Here is an 18707-nt window from a genome sequence, read left to right as displayed (position 1 = left end):
ATTTCAATTTTGAAGTCAATTATGACTTTTATCTATTGATGACATTCCGATTTTTTCATAAAACCGTATTGGTCCATTAAGGCCCCAATATCCAACAAATGCAACACAAGCCCTGGAATCGATAGTAGTTCAGTACATCTGAGGTTTACAGAGTTATTAAATTTACCTTTGACGGATCGACGACAAAAATCTTGGATTACAAATCCTTGCAACTCTTAGAAACATGCTCAGGAATTGGATAGGTGCCTGAAAGTATGTTCTGCAATACGAGCGAGAGCATCTTGTCACGCATTGATGAATTTTAGCAGCAAAATTATCGCTCATTGAAATGCAGAGTACTTGATAGGTATCTCGAATGCTCGGGGACGAGAAGCTGGAGCGGAAGATTGTTTGGGGAGCAAAAGACGCAGCTGTTGGGATCGAAAAGTAGCTAGAGGGGGGGGGGGTGAATAGCTCGTCGCGTGCTAGATGCTCGTCGTTGCTTGTTTCTTCAAGATGTGCAGCGGAAAATACAGAAACAAAACATACAACGCTAACACGGTTGGTTTACTTGGTATCCACCTCACAAGAGGTGACTAGTCCAAGGATCCACACCTACACACACACCCTCCACTAATAAAACTCTCCTTTATGGTAACTACCAAGGGCGGAGAAGCCCTACAAGACTCAATACAAGAAGAAAGGGAAAGGTAATGAAATACAAGCTTACAAGCTTACAATGAGTGCAAAAACCCTAACCCTAGTTTCTTCTTCTTCTCTTGATCCGCCTCTTGACTTGGAAGAACTTCCAAGAACCTTCAAGAACTGGCGATCTCGAGCTTGAGAAAAACTGTGGAGGAGCTGGTGAAGATCTGAAATGAATCGGTGAAGAGATGCTGAAGGAGACGCCCGCCTGCAGCTCAAATACGACGCAACAGTCGGATCTCGATCAATTCGAAAACTCCCAATCGATCGGGGAGGCTTTGGATCGATTCACGGATCAATCCAGAGCGCCTCTGTGCTCTGGAAAAACGCCTGGATCGATCCACGGATCGATCCAGCGCTTATCGCGCGAAGCAGCAGCGTCCCAATCGATCGGCTGATCGATTGGGACCTCTGGATCGATCCACTGATCGATTCAGAGGCTCTCTGTTCGCTAGGAAAGGCCTGGATCGATCCACTGATCGGTCCAGCTCTTGGTTTTTGCCCAAAACCAAGTCCCAAGCCTCTCAAACCAACATCCGGTCAACCTTGACCTATTGGTACATCATACCTAGCATCTGGTCATTCCCTTGACCTGCCAGAACTCCCCACCAAGTGTCCGGTCAATCCCTTTGACCCACTTGGACTTTTCTCTTCGTGCCAAGTATCCAGTCAATCCTTTGACCTACTTGGACTTCCCAACACCAGATGTCTGATTATCCTTGATCCATCTGGATTTTCCCTTGCCTGGCTTCACTCACCAGGGCTTTCACCTAGCTTCACTCACTAGGGTTTTCCATCTGCCTAGTTTCACTCACTAGGACTTTCACCTGGCTTCACTCACCAGGATTTTCTTCTGCCTAGCTTCACTCACTGGGACTTTCCAGTCAGGTATCCGGTCACTTTTGACCTACTTGACTCTTCTTCATTCATACTGATCAGTCCCTGATCAGAATCTCCCCATATGAACAACTGCACATGCATTGTCTATGTGTCTACATGTATTGTCAAACATCAAAACTATGACCAAGACTCAAGCTTGGTCAAGCCAGTCAACCTTGACCTAAGGGATATTGCACCAACAATCTCCCCCTTTTTGATGTTTGACAATACCTTTAAGTTAGGACTACTCTGAGTTAAGCTAATCCCACAACCTTAACTCTCTTCATGCCAAAGTATGAATGTTGGTTCCCTTCATTCTCCCCCTATGGGCTCCCCCATAGGTAATGAAGGCCTAACTTAAACCACACATTCTCCCCCTATTGGCACACATCAAGCAACTACTATCTCTCCCCTTGAAGAGATACTCATCATTGGTTACAACTTCACTCGTTGAACCTTTATCCCTTTTTAAACTCTCCCCTTGAAGAGTTTCTCAAGGTCGTAATCAACATCATAATGAAGGTCTCATACCCTTCATTTTCCCTATATTCTCCCTCAAAGTAGACAAATGCCCAACCTTGAGCATTTTTCAACCATTTGAAATATCACTTGAAATAATGAGGATATCCACTCCCCATTTCAAGTTCAAACGCTCATTCATGAGCATTTTCTGAAAAGAAGGTTAACCACCTTCCAAGGTTTATGAAAGATAATTTTAATGTCTTTAAAGGGTCCCTCCCCCTAAAGACATGGTAGTAACTTCTGTCATTGCACCAACAATGACTTGGAATCCCTAAACCTTTAGAAACCTCAAATTACGAAGTTTTGAGGTTCAAATATTCAAAAATTTGAAGCAAACTTCAACCTAAACTTCAACTTAATCTCTCTTAACCAATCCATCCTTGTTTTCAACATGAAAACACCTTTTTATTTATACAAATGTATTTTGAGGGGTTAGGAATGGTTACCTAGACTAAAATAGGTTCAAAATGCTGAAAATAAGTTTTCCCAACCAAAATCAGAATCCTGGATCGATTGGAGTTGGGTTCCAATCGATTGAACCTAGCTGAATCGATCCACTGATCGATTCAAGATGTGTAGATCGATCGGCTGATCGATCCAGCGAGCTTCTGCTCACGAGAATTGCCTTCTGAATCGATCCACTGATCGATTCATACACTCCAATCGATCCATGGATCGATCGGAGCTCTGATAGTTGCTGAATTTCAAATTCAGTCAACTTCAGAAACCCCTAGAGAATTCTACAAAAATCCAAAAATCATGAAATTTCGTGTATACATTATTTAGGACATACTTTATCATGGAAAAATAGTTTTCTATGAAAATACATCATATTTTCAAAGATTGACACAAGCTTGAAAACTTGCTAAAACTTGAGCGTTTTCTTCATGTTTGTGTCTAACTATTCAATGGTGATTACTATCATAAGATAGCCTTCACCAAGGTTTTCCAAAAACCTTTTAAAATAATTTTCAAAACCAATATCCCATCACATTCCTTGGGCTTAATGCACATGACTTGTACATTAGCTTTCCCAATGATGGGAAAACACATAACTATGTGTTTTGATGACTCTAAAACTCAAAAGAATGCACGAAATCAACATCTTGAGTTTTATTCATCTTCCTAACATCTCACTTGTATCTAATGTGCACTAAAACACATACAAGTCACCTTATAGTCCTTGTGAGATGTGAGATTTTGGTTTTGCCCTATTCTAGGGATCATGCATATCTATCTAGGCATTTTAGAGATATTAGACATCCACCTAGGATGTCACTTGTTAATAAGTGTTGTTAAATGCCATTTGTCTTTAATTACAAGGAATTAAACTTAATGCATGATTATGTTATGGCATACATCAAAAGGAAATAATTTTTCAAAAGAATATATCCTATAACTACATGATGTATGAATGTCATGACATGGTATTTTTGGATTTTTCATAATAAAACATGAATGCAAAAATAGACATGATGTCATGACATATGATGGGCAAACAATCATGGCAACATTTAGCATAAATAAAATATACCTAGATTGCCTATCTAAGTATCCTTAACCACTTAGCTATCTCCACTTGTTTTAACTTAAAACGTTAAACTTAGATTGCCCTAAATGCTTAAAAAAAATGCCAAAACCTAAATTGGCATTTCTATTTCTCTTGATTTGTTTATGCCACTTAAAAATTAAGCATATCCTCAAATGTTGGCATATTCCATTTTTCCTCAAGAGTAAACACGTAAATCAAGGCCCGGATTGCCTTAAATTTCTAAGAGAATACCAAAATCCCAACTTGGTATTTCTCTAGGTTTTCCCAATTTATGCCATTAAAGATAAAATCAAATTTTCCACCATTAGACACATTTTACTCTTTCAAAGAGTAAATAATAATTTCATTTCATTTTCAAATGTTAACAAAAACCTTGAAAATGCTCCTTGAGTGTCAATTTCCTCAAAGTTGGGTTAACTACCCTTCTAATCGGAGTTGACACTCTCTAACCCATCTATGGGGTAGAGAAAATGCTCCTAGGAACCCAACACCTATTGGTGCTCCTTGGATGCTCTAGGTACTCACTAGGGATAACTTCCCTAGATAACTTCCTAGTGACCTTGTTGGGCTTCTTAGAAGCCTTGGTCACATTTTCTAGGTCAACTCTAGGGATAGCCTCCCTTGTGACCTTGTTAGTGACTTGCTTAGACTTCTTAGAAGTCTTAGTCACATTTATTGCAAAAATACTCTTAGGAATAACCTTCCTAGTATTTTTGGCTTGCCCACTAGACTTAGGACTTGTTCCATAACTATATGAAACCCTATGATAACTAGGCACATCCTTTTTAGCTTTGGGTTTGTATCCCAAACCTCTATGGCCATTGGATGACTTTTGTACCCCTAAACCTAGGTTATGCTCATTTTGCCCTAATAGGATATTTTTCATCCTTTTTAGGGTCTTTTCAATTTTATCAAGCCTTGACCTCAAGGCTTGATTTTCTACCATTAAATCCTTAGATTTTGGTTTTTCATTAAACCCATGAGCATTTTTATTTCTAGGCTTATAACTATGGTCCTTAGTGTGATTGCCTAGATTTTTATCTATCTTCTTAATCCTAGGTGTAGTAGTCTTAGCATGATAAGCTACATGATTTTCTTTAATTTTATCATGCCTCCTATTTTCATGGTAAATAGCATTAAAATGATATAAACTTGAATTAGCATGCTTTTTACCATTATGCAAGGGAATAGGCTCAATGAAAGTTACCTTTCTTTTCACATTAGAGACTCCCCCTTGAATTGAGCTTCCTCTTTGAGCCTTGACCATCTTCTTCCCCTTGGGGCATTGACTTCGGTAATGCCCCTTTTGATTGCAAGAGAAGCATATAATATGCTCCTTGCTCTTCTTTGTATTGGGGATGGTCTCCTTGGGCTTCACCTTGCCTTTTTGTGCCACTTGGCCCTTCTTCTTGACCAATTTATGGCATTTACTTTTGTAATGCCCATGTTCCCTACATTCAAAGCATATGATATGATTTTTATTATTAATTGAAATGTTTATACCTTTGCTTGTAGGGGTGGCATCTTCTCCTTTTGATCCCGAGGTAGAAGCTTCCTCTTGATCCGAAGATATTCCTCCATTCGATTTTGCTTGACTTACGGAGGTGGAAGCTTCTTCATCCTCATCTTCTCTTGACCCGGATGTGGAGGATTTTTCTTGCTCTTGCTCCGGTGTCAATGAAGATTGCTCCCACTCAATCCTAGAGGTGGAGGCTTCACCTTCTTCTTCATCCTCTTGTACATGAAACAAGAAATATGCTCCTTCCTTGCTCTTTTGATTGCACTCCTTTGAGGATGAAGCTTCTTGGACTTCCTCTTCTTCGGAAGTTGAGCATCTCTCAACTTCGGAGTCCTCCTCTTGATCTTGCTCCAAAGAGTCACCCTCTCTGGATTCTTCTTGCTCTTGTACAGTGGAGGGGATCTCTTCATGAAGCTTAGCCAATTTACTCCATAGTTTCTTTGCATCTTCAAATTCTCCAATTTTGCAAAGGATGGTGCTTGACAATAAATTGACCAAAAGCTTGGTCACTTTGTCATTGGCCTCGCATCTTTGAACTTACTCTTGGCTCCACTTACTCCTCTTGAGAACTTTGCCCTTTGAATTTGTTGGAGTCTTGAAGCCTTCCATAAGAGCAAACCATTGCTCTATCTCCATCATAAGAAAATTTTCGATTCTCGATTTCTAAGAATCGAAGCTCGTGGAAGTGTATGGTGGAGCCACCCTCGTGTCGAATCCGAGCCCATCTCGGAATTCCATTGTAGAAGTTGAGCTTTTGAATTTCTTTGACTTTGACAATTTTGCTTCAACTTCTTCACCCTCTAGCTCTTCTTGTTATGCTTGACCCTTCCGGCGATGATTCTGGTGAAGAGCGGCCTCGCTCTGATACCACTTGTTGGGACTGAAAAGTAGCTAGAGGGGGGGGGGGGGGGGAATAGCTCGTCGCGTGCTAGATGCTCGTCGTTGCTTGTTTCTTCAAGATGTGCAGCGGAAAATACAGAAACAAAACATACAACGCTAACACGGTTGGTTTACTTGGTATCCAACTCACAAGAGGTGACTAGTCCAAGGATCCACACCTACACACACACCCTCCACTAATAAAACCCTCCTTTATGGTAACTACCAAGGGCGGAGAAGCCCTACAAGACTCAATACAAGAAGAAAGGGAAAGGTAATGAAATACAAGCTTACAAGCTTACAATGAGTGCAAAAACCCTAACCCTAGTTTCTTCTTCTTCTCTTGATCCGCCTCTTGACTTGGAAGAACTTCCAAGAACCTTCAAGAACTGGCGATCTCGAGTTTGAGAAAAACTGTGGAGGAGCTGGTGAAGATCTGAAATGAATCGGTGAAGAGATGCTGAAGGAGACGCCCGCCTGCAGCTCAAATACGACGCAACGGTCGGATCTCGATCGATTCGAAAACTCCCAATCGATCGGGGAGGCTTTGGATCGATTCACGGATCGATCCAGAGCGCCTCTGTGCTCTGGAAAAATGCCTAGATCGATCCACGGATCGATCCAACGCTTATCGCGCGAAGCAGCAGCGTCCCAATCGATCGGCTGATCGATTGGGACCTCTGGATCGATCCACTGATCGATTCAGAGGCTCTCTGTTCGCTAGGAAAGGCCTGGATCGATCCACTGATCGATCCAGCTCTTGGTTTTTGCCCAAAACCAAGTCCCAAGCCTCTCAAACCAACATCCGGTCAACCTTGACCTGTTGGTACATCATACCTAGCATCTGGTCACTCCCTTGACCTGCCAGAACTCCCCACCAAGTGTCCGGTCAATCCCTTTGACCCACTTGGACTTTTCTCTTCGTGCCAAGTATCCAGTCAATCCTTTGACCTACTTGGACTTCCCAACACTAGATGTCTGATCATCCTTGATCCATCTGGATTTTCCCTTGCCTGGCTTCACTCACCAGGGCTTTCACCTAGCTTCACTCACTAGGGTTTTCCATCTGCCTAGCTTCACTCACTAGGACTTTCACCTGGCTTCACTCACCAGGATTTTCTTCTGCCTAGCTTCACTCACTAGGACTTTCCAGTCAGGTATCCGGTCACTTTTGACCTACTTGACTCTTCTTCATTCATACTGATCAGTCCCTGATCAGAATCTCCTCATATGAACAACTGCACCTGCATTGTCCATGTGTCTACATGTATTGTCAAACATCGAAACTATGACCAAGACTCAAGCTTGGTCAAGCCAGTCAACCTTGACCTAAGGGATATTGCACCAACAGCAGCTAGCGAGAAGGTCGGCACAGGAGAGAGCCGACGGGCTCAGTGCGTCTGAGAGACGAAGCTGCGGAAGAGTACGCTGGCGGACGAGAAGGAAGCATGCAACGATTCCAAAGTATGAGAAGCAGGAGCGGAAGCTTGCTCGAGGAGAAGGTCGGAAATTAGGTTCAGGTGAGCCCTATTCTGGATGGCTGAAAGCACCCAAACGAGCGGAGCCGGAATGGAAGACCCGTACCGAGGCGAGCAGAACCGGAGCAGAGGATCTGAATCGAAAAAAGTCAACCTTATTGACTTTTAGGGCCCGGGAGGGCTGAAATCTCATTTTTATCCACTTCGACGTGGATGTTGACCGTTGCATCAAGGATAGAATTTTATCCACTCCAGGTGCCCTGACCAAGGTTATAAATACAGTCTTGGTCCAAAAAGCTAAATAGAACAAGCAATTACTAAAACAACACTTGTGCACTTTCCTTTCTAGTTTAGCTTTATCTTTCTGTACGTAAATTGCTGTAAAGAGCCTTCTCCGCCTGAAGGAGAATTTAGTGCATTTCACTTCCTTGGATTAACAACCTCCTCGGTTGTAACCAAGTAAATTTCGGATCCTCTTTCTTTTTAGTTAATTATTTGTTCTATGTTTATGAAAGTGTTTAATTAAGTTATAAGTCCGAGAAGGGTTCATTTGTTTTGATTTTGTGCAGGGCTATTCAACCCCCCTTCTAGCCGGCCAACGGTTCTAACAAGTGGTATCAAAGCCAGGACGCCTCAGAAGGACTAATCGCCGACTAAAGCAACGAGATGGTCGGAGTTAATATCTATCCACCAACGTTCAAGGGGGAGTTCACATTTTGGAAGCAATGAATGAAGGTATTTCTTAAAACAGATTTTAATATTTTATTAATAATAAAATATGGTTATGAAGCGCCAAAGGACACAAACGGAGAAGAAATTGAAAAACACCTCTGAACCAAAAAGCAGTGCGACAATTTCATGTCAAATAGTAAAACTGAATATCATCTAATAAGCATACTACCGGTGGAGGATTTTGACAGAATTGGTAACTACGAAAGTGCAAAAGAACTTTGGAAAAATTTCTTGAAGTTCTACGAAAAATCAATTGAAGCCGAATCCAACTCCTTGATGGATACCAAGTCATCATTAAAAGCTGAAAACAAGGAAATTGCCGGGGCAACCCTTATAGTCGAATTCCTTCCTGGGGACACAGAAAGCTCATCCCAGATAAGCATCGATGAAGGGGGAGAATCTTCGGAAGAAAGCAGCTCTTCAAGGGGAGTATCAGAAATCGACAAGGTAACTCAGGTACGGTCTCTACCTCCTGACCAATTGTTTAAATATATAAAAATATTGTCGAAAGAGTCTTACAAATTAGAAATGGAGAATAAAAAAATATTAAAAGAAAATAAAGAATTAAAAGGTACTCTAACAAGAGCCTCTCAATTAGAAGATTTTGATAAAATCAAAATAAAAAATGACAAATTAAAATTGAAAAATGATCAATTGAAAATAGAAATAGAAAATTTAAAAAATCATACATATTCAAAATTCTTTGTTTCGAATTTTAGAAATGATAAAGAACTACATTAGAAATTTAAATATTATGAGGGAAAATTAAAAAATTGTCAAGAAAAAATTCTGTATTCAATGCTTTAAATAATTATTCAAACATTTTTTTTTTTGTAATTTTAACTTGAAAATTTCTCAAAAATATATTTTTTGTCTTGCTTGCAACTTTGTTTAACTTAGAAGATTTTTTTGTTCAATATTAGCTTTACAAAACTTGTGAAAACGTAGGAAATTTCAAAAAAAAATTTACTAGTTAAAAAAATTTACTAGTTTAACTAAGAGTTTCTCTTCAGACTTAAACTTAATCGTTGTTAAAAAAAATACCCTTAGAATTTTTTTTTTGGGAACCCCAATTTGTATGTGATCAAAGGGGGAGAAGGAAAAATTAAGTTTAGGAGAGGTAGCTTAAAATTAAAATTTTTTGTTACTTTTTGTACTTTATTGCAAAATTTATTGTTTTAACTTTAGAGTTGTTTACCCTATCTTAACTTAGGTTGCTCACATAAAAAAGGGGGAGATTGTTGGAACCCCAATGTGGTTTTGATGTGATCAACTAAGTTAGGTTAGGTTCTGTTGTATTTAACCATGTGTCTAAATGTGCAGGAACTTAGAAACACAGAAAGTCAAGCAAAAGATACAATTAGCGAGAAGGACGGCATGAGAGAGAGTCGACGGGCTAGGTGTGTCTGAGGGACGAAGTGTTGCGGAAGAGCATACCGGCGGACGAGAAGGGAACGTGCGATGTTTCCGAGGGACGAGAAACTGGAGCGGAAGATTGCTCGGAGAGCAAAAGACACAATTAGCGAGAAGATCGGCATGGGAGAGAGCCGACGGGCTTAGTACATCCGAGGGGCGAAGTTGCGAAAAAGTACACTAGCGGACGAGAAGGAAGCATGTGACGATTCCGATGTACGAGAAGCCGGAGCCGAAGCTTCCTCGAGGAGAATGCCGGAAGTTGGGTTCGGGTGAGTCCTATTCCAGATGGCCGAAATCACCCAAGCGAGTGGAGCGGGAGCAGAAGACGTGGACTGAGGCGAGCAAAACTGGAATAGAGGGCCCGGACCGGAAAAAGTCAACCCTATTGACTTTTAGGGCTCGAGCGCCCGGACCCATTCCAGGCGCTCGGAACCTCATTTTTATCCACTTCGACGTGGATGTTGACCGTTGCGTCAGGGATAGAATTCTATCCACTCCAAACATCTGGAACCTGTCCAAGCGCCCGGACCAAAGCTATAAATATAACCTTGATCTAAGAAGCTAAATAGAACAAGCAATTACTAAAACAACACTTATGTGCTTTCCTTTCTAATTTAGCTTCATCTTTCTGTGCGTAAATTGTTGTAAAAAGGCTTTTTCACCTAAGGAGAATTTAGTTCATTTCACTTCCTTTGATTAACAACCTCTTCGGTTGTAACCAAATAAATTCCAGAGTCTCTTTCTTTTTAGTTCATTATTTGTTCTATGTTTATGCAAGTGTTTAATTAAGTTATAAGTCCGAGAAGGATTCGTTTGTTTTGATTTTGTGCAGAGTTATTCAACCCCTTTCTAGTCGGCCAACGGTCCTAACATCTTTGTCTTGACTTCTTTACATTCAATGGAACTAGTATTAATTGTTGAAATAAGGTATCTTTGTCTTGACTTCTTTACATTCAATGATGTAATAACAAATATAGATGGAATGTTCTCTTTTGTTTCTCCTTCTCCTTATTAAGTATATCCGTCTCTTCCCCTTTTCTTGTTTTATCGATTTATTATTATTTTATTATTAATATGTACAATGATTATCTTCAACGTCTGTCGATTATTAACATCTCTGTCTCTTCATCTTTAACCTATGAATGCTCTTAGCCCGACAAAGTCCTCTTAGCTCCAATTAGTAGAGTACTTAGATACATTTACCCACTCTCGTCTGAGCAATCCTTGTCCCTGTCAATCGGGAACTTGGACAGCCAACTTGGACATTTACCCACCGTTGTCCGATCAATCCTAATCTCGATCAATCGGGTACTTAGCCAGCCAACTTGAATAACCAACTAAGTCTTCCGGCTATGTGCTTTCAGTTGTATATTTACATTTACCTCCCTTCATATCCGTGGGATCGATTTTAATGGAGTTATTAATGTGACGATTTTTTTTTTTTTTTTTTTTTTTTGAATAACCAGATAAGTCGGAGTGATATTCATCACGATGGATTGGATATTCTTTATTTCGATCAATCTAGTTTTAATTTTTTTCAGCTATGTAAATAAAATATCTTAATTTGGAGGACACGCGGTTTCCACGTCATTTGGTATATACGCACGGCACTTTTGAATTGAGTAAAGTATTATAAATATTATTTTAGTGCTAAAATATTTTAAATTAACCATTTTTGTTGTTTTAATGAAAATGGATGTGCAAGGAACTATTATTTATTGACCAGATATGAACAATTTCATAATTTTTATTTCTTCTAAACCTTTTCAAATTATATAACATAGATATTTATATTTCTTAAAAACAAAAAAAAAACATTTTAAAATTTTAGATTCCGTTCCTTCGCCTTTCATCCTGTAACACCTATGATATTGGATAAGGAAGCAGGATACTCTTTAGCGACCTAGGAAGCACAAGTAATCCATGTTGCATGCTGCATCTTTCAAAATTAACTCTTTTTAAGATTTATTTACTTCTAAATTTTTCAATTGATAATTCAAATAATGGTCCGCAAGTTATATACCAAACCATGTTGTGATACGATTCATTTAACTCATGACTAAGTTGGCTAGCATATATAATAGTATTATTACAATGGTCTCCAATCTCGATAAAAATTGTGCGTAATATCCTTCCACATGCTGACCAATTACATTTTTTTTTTAATTTACCCAGTTGGGTGAGACGCTTAAGATCAACATACGACTTTTTACTACAATCCAACACGAGCTTACTTGAATTCAATCACGGCTAAAATTATAATTTTGCATGCTCTTATGAAGCACACTGTCATCCGAGTATAACTCGGCTAGTCTGAATGCTCTTATATATAGTTTTACTCAAAATCAACTTATTTAACTTATAGAAGTCCAAAATTCGACTAGAAATGGGAGAGGGCAGTGTGAGCAAACCACAAGCGAGAGCAGTTGAGGATAGATCCGTCAATTCAATTTATCTGTTTCGTCGAATAATTTAAATAGATTAAATTGAATTTTATCAACCCATCCATTTTAAGACAGATCCAAACACATTGATCCGTCAATTTGTTTGCTTTGCCTAATAATTTAAATAGCTTAAATTAAATTTTATTAACCCATTTTATATCAAGCACACCGATCCGTCTGGACTGTGACCCACGCAAATTAGACCGTCATGGGTTGGATTGACCCATGGATTGAGGGAAAAAAAAAATCTTCTAAAATTTGAACCTAAAATGAAAAACTCAATGAATTCATGGATTTGACTCACCTAATTCATAATTCAACTTTAAAAATTTTAACTGGAGTGAAGATTTCTCAATTCACCGGGTCATAAATTCATCCGTTTGACAGCACTAACTGAGGACATGTGCAATCAAGTGAATGTATCACAAGCAGAATGTGTCTCCGAGAGAATGTATCACAAACACTAACGAGCAATACTTCACCGGTCACTCCATTCCCCCCCCCCCCCCCCCATAATAAAAAGTTTTCCCTTCTTTTCTCCGGTTTACAATTTTTTTCTCCTCTAAACCAGATCAGATGCAAAAGCCATACGAAATCCAGAAACTTCCCACACCAAAACTTACTCTGGCAACGGTGACTTGCGCACCTCAAACGGTTTCTCACCACCAGCTCAACAATGAAATGAAAAGAGTGACTGAACGACTTATTTAAGTAGAGGGATTTTATTCTGTCTAAGGAATTATTTTCCCAGAGATTCAATGATGCTCTCGTGTGTCAATATACCATCCAAAATCACAATTATCGATCCCCTTATTGCAAACAGTTATATATTAATGACCTAGAAAGGATCAAAACAAGAAACACCCATCAAATCTTCAGCACTAAAGTCACCAATCAGTCAATCAACACAAGGCAATGCAAACCATTGAAGCTCCAACCAGATCCACAGCAATAACTTAATTACATGCATGTACTGCATTATGATGATAAAAATTTGGCCAACAAGATTTACTGTAACTATATATATATATATATATATATATATATATATATATATATATATATAAACTTGCTAGTGTCACCAAAACCAAGCAAATTTAATTAATTGAAGGCGATGAAAGAACAATCAAGAGGCAAGTATATATAAACTTGCTAGTGTCACCAAAACCAAGCAAATTTAATTAATTGAAGGCGATGAAGGAACAATCAAGAGGCAAGTCCCTCAAATGTATGCTCGCTCAAGCAATAAATTCATAACTGCAGTGTTTATGGCTGATCAGTCTACCATTTAATATACGAGAAAAAAAAAACAGAGAGGAAAAAATATTGAGATGGTCTCTGAGAACAATAAAGATGATCAAAGATGGCGGACTCAAGCCACACGTAAGAATTCAAATAATCTTGTTTACACGGGCCACAACCATCACAGAAGTTAATTCAAAAGCACATGAATATCCTTAGTTAATCTAACAAATTCAACCAAATTTCTACAGCAAATTTAGAAGTCCAATTTTAAAAAAAATTGTTTACTAATCAAACAATGTTCCAGAAAACAACATTAGTTGAAAAGACGCATGTATCAAAAAGTGTCCTTTCAAGAAGTAAACTGTGTGAAAATTTCATGAATTAAAGCTCAGACATTTTATGACCGCATACGCTTGAACACAAACAGTGGCAAAGGGGAAATACTCTTATTTTGTGGAGTTGAGATGGAGGTTAAAATGTAGAGGTGGTTTTGCTTTCTACTTAATTTGAAGTTAGACAGGGGAAAACAAAGGTGGCGCCTTCACAATTAAAGCTATTGCCTGAATGGCTCTTATGATATTGAATGAAATGAGATCAATAAAGCTTAAGATGAACCTGGCTAAGAATGCGGCCAAATTTAGGAAAAAAATATAAGGCAGAGAAACAAGGACAATGAAAGATAACTATAAGCATCACAAACACAGAAATTGATCATTTAAAGCATATAAACATCTTCATAACTTATTTTATATCATCTTTGTATAACAATTTTAAACAGAAAAGTGAAAGTTTAATCAGATATAAGAACAAAGAAAACTGATAAGAAGTTCAGAAAGAAAACTCAACATAACGAAAGGTGCTCAAAGATAGGATTTTTTTATATATATATCTAAATATAAGAATCACAAAACACAGCAAATAAGCATCTTCGTACTTGGTTTATGAAATACTTTAAAACATTCAAGCAGCAAATTTAGACGTACAATAAACTAAACTGAAATTGAAACATTCGAGAGATAGAAAGAAGGCCCAATCGATCCCATCACTACCTTAGATCTTGTCAATATCTTCGTCCTCGAACTCGATATAGTCGTCAGCACCACCCTCGTCCTCCTCGTCGAGGCCTCCAATGCCCTCGTTCAGGCGGATGTTCTCAGGAAGCTCACCGTAGGCCTTGAGGAGACGGGCCTCGTCGGGCATATACTTGAATATGACGTCGGCCTTGTCGTCCTGGTAGTCGCGGAGGCCGACGAGGATGATGTCCCCTGCTGCAATCCACACCTTCTTGTGCATCTTACCGCGGATGTGGCAGAGTCTCTTGGATCCGTCGATGCACGTTGCCTCGCAACGGCCGTTGCCAAGCATCCGGAGGACCTGGGCGTACTCCTGGCCGTCCTCCTTGAAGACCAACTCGCGCTTCTCGTCGTCGGCCTCGTTCTTTCCCCTCTTGCGATTCTTCCCTCCCTTTCCCTTGTTCTTCGGCATCCTTCTCCGGCGTCGATCGAACCCCTAACCCTAGAAAGGGTTACCTACCCCTCTTTTTTTTTATGGTTCGCGCCGCCGTCGAAGGAGATCGCGTGAAGGCCAGGCCACCGAAGCCGTGATTGAGCGAACCTCTTTTTTATAATCCTTGGTGAGGGCAGTTAGCCGTCCATCGGAATCTGCACGAATCTGAAAGTAAGACTAATAAAAATTATATATATATATATATATGCTAAGCGACGATTTGTGCGCGACTGTGAGTGACGTGCAAACATGGAGTTGCCAACTCGATTTTGCTAAAAAAAATATCATTTATTCTCTCTCCTTTCACCTTCTATTCAAAACTTTAGCGTGGAAAATTTCCTAAATTAAAATCTCTCTCGTCGCTCTCTCTCTCTCTCTCCCACCATCTCCGTCATCCGTCAGATCTCGCGCTCCCGTCGAAAAAATTTCACCGGGGTCTTCAATCTCACAGATGCTGTGAGAGCTTACCACCTCTCACCATTCCCAATGGTAATTCGTTTCATTTTAATTTATTATTCTCCACCGTTATAGCATACATATATTAGAAGGATTAATTCTATAACGTGCAGGAATGACGGCGTCTACAAACGACTGCAGGCTACAACCACATCTGCGCGTTAGCTAATACTTGTTGTAGCTACAAACGTGAAGCAGGCACTTGGTAAGTCATTTTTTTAGTAGATAATTTTTCTAGCAGATACTACCCTTACAAATATTTAAGTTCATGTATATCAACTTGGTAAAAAATTATTTGAAATTATTTTTTTACTGATGCAGCGCCTTTGCATCGCTTCTAAACGTTGCAACAACTACTTTGCAGCAAACTGTCTTTGCAGCAGCTACAACTTGTAGCAGCTAACTTGGAATGGCGGTCGTAGAAAAAAGGAAGAATTTATGCTATGATGTGCAAGGTCGACGCTTGCTACAAATGCCTGCAACCACTTGGACAAACAAACTTTCCTTTGGTGCTACAAGTTATAGCAGCTACTTCGACAGTTAACTGCTACACTTTGTAGCAGCTAACTGTCCATGTAGCTACTACAACGTGTAGCAGCCACTTCGACATGTAACTGCTGCACCTTGTAGCAGTTAACTCTCCATGTAGCTGCTACAACTTGTAGCAGCCGCTTGGTAAGTTGTTTTTTTACTAGCTATATTTTCTAGCAGATATTAACCGTAAAAATATTTTTGTAGCTGTATATCAACTTGCTAAAAAATTATTTAAAATTATTTATGTTGTTGCAGTGTCTTTGCTTTACTGCTACAAATTGTAGTAGCTGTTGGGGTTGCAAGGTTGCAAATATAGTCCCACATTGAAAATACATGGGAAAGATCATAGGTTTATAAGAGAAAAGATATCTTCATTGACATGATGCCTTTTGGGTAGAGCCCAAGAGCAAAACCATGAGGGCTTAGGCCCAAAGTGGACAATATCATACCATTGTGGAGATATCTAAATTCTTTTCGATCCAACAATTGGTATCAGAGCTCGAGCTGTCATAAGGTTTAATAACTAACTGTGCACAAGAGCAATGGTGTAAAATACCGGAAAAAAATGACGATAAATAATAAATGAATTTTCCAGAATTTTTGGATATTTTTCGGGAATTTTTCGGAGCTCGTATGGACGAGTTAACGGGGACCGGAACGGGGCTCGGAAAAGCCTGTTTGGGCTACCCGATTTAAGTGAGGAATTGTTCCTTTAATAAATTCTTTTTATTTAAATATTTCTTATTTCTTTATTCTCTTCTCTTCATCGCCGAAAAAACCCAAAGTCCCGCACCTCTTCCCTTTTCTCCCCGACGCCGCCGCAACCTCTCACTGCCCTAACCACCGGCCGGCGATTTCTTCTTCCTGAGTCGCACACCGAAGCCCTCTTCTTCTTCTTCTTCCTCCGGCGATGCCGCACGAACAGAATCGCTTCTGCCCTAGGTGCCGACGCCGAGAGTCCTACTTCCTTTCCTCTCCTCGCGTCTTCCTCGCCGACCCCAGCCGTGTTCCTAATCGGCTGAGCCGATCCTTTTCCCCTGCTGCTTATCCTCTGCCGCCAACGAGGAGAGTGCCGACCACCCTTCCTTTGCCCTCGAGCCCGAGCCACATAACCGAGATCTCCTTCCTTCTACTCCTCTGCCGCCGGCGACTAGAGCCACAGCCGACTCCTTGTTGCCCTAACAGTGGAGATACTGAGCAGAGGGCCACTGCCAACGCTAGCCGACCGTCGGTGCCTTCTCTGTGTCGTGCCCTAGATCCTAGCCAACAAGGTGAGTTGGTTGCACTGGAAATGTTTGGTTGCACACTTGATTTTCTCCTTCTGATCTGATCCAGCAGGTGTAGGGTTTCAATGGAAGAGTGGTCACGGCTGTGAGGGAAAGGAAGGCTCTGCCGTGAAGTGTTCTAACAACAATCTTGAGTTTCAACACAAAACACGGCTGTGAATTGAGGTAAAGAGTAGAGAATTGTAACCTTGTTGTGGATTGTGTGTTGTTTGGATTGTTATGATAATAGATTTGATTTAGGTATGAGGTAATCAATTTATATTGGTAGATTGGATTAGCTTTAGATTTTTAATCTAACGTTATCATTAGGGTTAAAGGTAATTAACCCTAGTTAAACGTTGGATTTAAATTAGGAGTCGAGACTTATGGTTTAGGGTTTTCCCCTAAATTGTTCTTAAGGATTTTTGTTTAGCTATTCGTTTAATTTGTAGCTAAATAAAAATGTATGTGTGATATCACAGGACTTTGATTCGAGACGAGCATCTCGATGTCCGAAGTTGGACCATTTCGATTGGAGGCGGGTACTTTGACTTATGTCTTTTGATATGCATAATAAAGTGTTTAACATATAACAAGAATTGTGTTTCCATTTTATTCGGTTGGTCACTACATGATCTGTTACATGTTGTTTGTTTATTATGCACTGCATGTTATTATTTATCTGGCCATACATGCTTTCGGTAGTGACCCAACCATATGATACATCATGTTCTGGACCTAGGGTTTTATATGATACCCTATCTGTTTGTGTACCTTCCATTTGATACATTGACTTGTGGTACACCTTGTATTTATGTATGGATCTTGCTATGCTATTCATGAGATTGCCATGCTTAGTGTCATGCATCATGTTTGCATGCTGTGCGATTGTCGGCTCCACTATGGTTGAGCCCATCGCCAGTTACATGTACTGCACACACCACCACCACCCATGGGTTAGTGGTATATCGACAGTGTGTGGCGGTTCTGCTTGTCTGCTGGTCCGAGGACTCGCTGGTAGCCGGCCTGCCTGTTTGGCTCACCGGCATTTAGTGTAGCAACAGAGTAGCCAGATGGTGGACTTTGTTTGGCTCCGTTGGTCGATGACTCAGTAGCCGGCAGAGATATCCTCCCGTCATTGTGTACTGGGAGATGAGAGCATCGAGCTCCCCATTTATGATTTGGGGCCGAGGATGAGTACTGACAAGATTCCGTCCACTCACCACCGTCAGAGCAGTGATGTCCGAGTGCACGGTCACCATATGCATTTATTGCATTTTATTGTTTGTGATTGTTGCACTTATATGCTACATTTGTATGGATGCATTTGATTGACATGCATACAGGATTATGATTTTCTCCGGTCTGACGACCTGTTACCTTTGTACCTTGATTCCGGTTAGTACAGTTATCTCCTGATTTCATTTCAGTTGCATTTATTCCTTCTCGTATTCAGGAGACTGTACGCATGATTAGTGTTATCTGTTATTTGTTTTATTATGTATATCAGTTGTACCTGCTGAGTGTTGGACTCACCCCGCCTCCATTGTTGATATTTTCAGGTTGAGGCTGTCCGGAGCAGTTCCAGTCGCTGGC

At 40.1% G+C, this 18707-nt stretch overlaps 1 protein-coding gene across 1 annotated transcript; it reads right to left on the bottom strand.

Annotated features, from left to right (window-relative positions):
- Positions 1-14207: 14207 nt before the first annotated feature.
- Positions 14208-14953, bottom strand: LOC121975636 (eukaryotic translation initiation factor 1A-like). Its single transcript, XM_042527399.1, has one exon. The coding sequence runs from the start codon at positions 14833-14835 to the stop codon at positions 14401-14403; it is 435 nt and encodes a 144-aa protein (XP_042383333.1). The 5' UTR covers positions 14836-14953; the 3' UTR covers positions 14208-14400.
- Positions 14954-18707: the final 3754 nt, after the last annotated feature.

The sequence above is a fragment of the Zingiber officinale genome, chromosome 4B, assembly GCF_018446385.1.
Source record: "Zingiber officinale cultivar Zhangliang chromosome 4B, Zo_v1.1, whole genome shotgun sequence".
NCBI lineage: Eukaryota > Viridiplantae > Streptophyta > Magnoliopsida > Zingiberales > Zingiberaceae > Zingiber > Zingiber officinale.
This window is presented reverse-complemented; position numbering and strand designations above follow the sequence as displayed.

Coding starts and splice junctions, on each gene's coding strand:
- LOC121975636 (XM_042527399.1), bottom strand. CDS start 14,835: ATGCCGAAGAACAAGGGAAAGGGAGGGAAGAATCGCAAGAGGGGAAAG.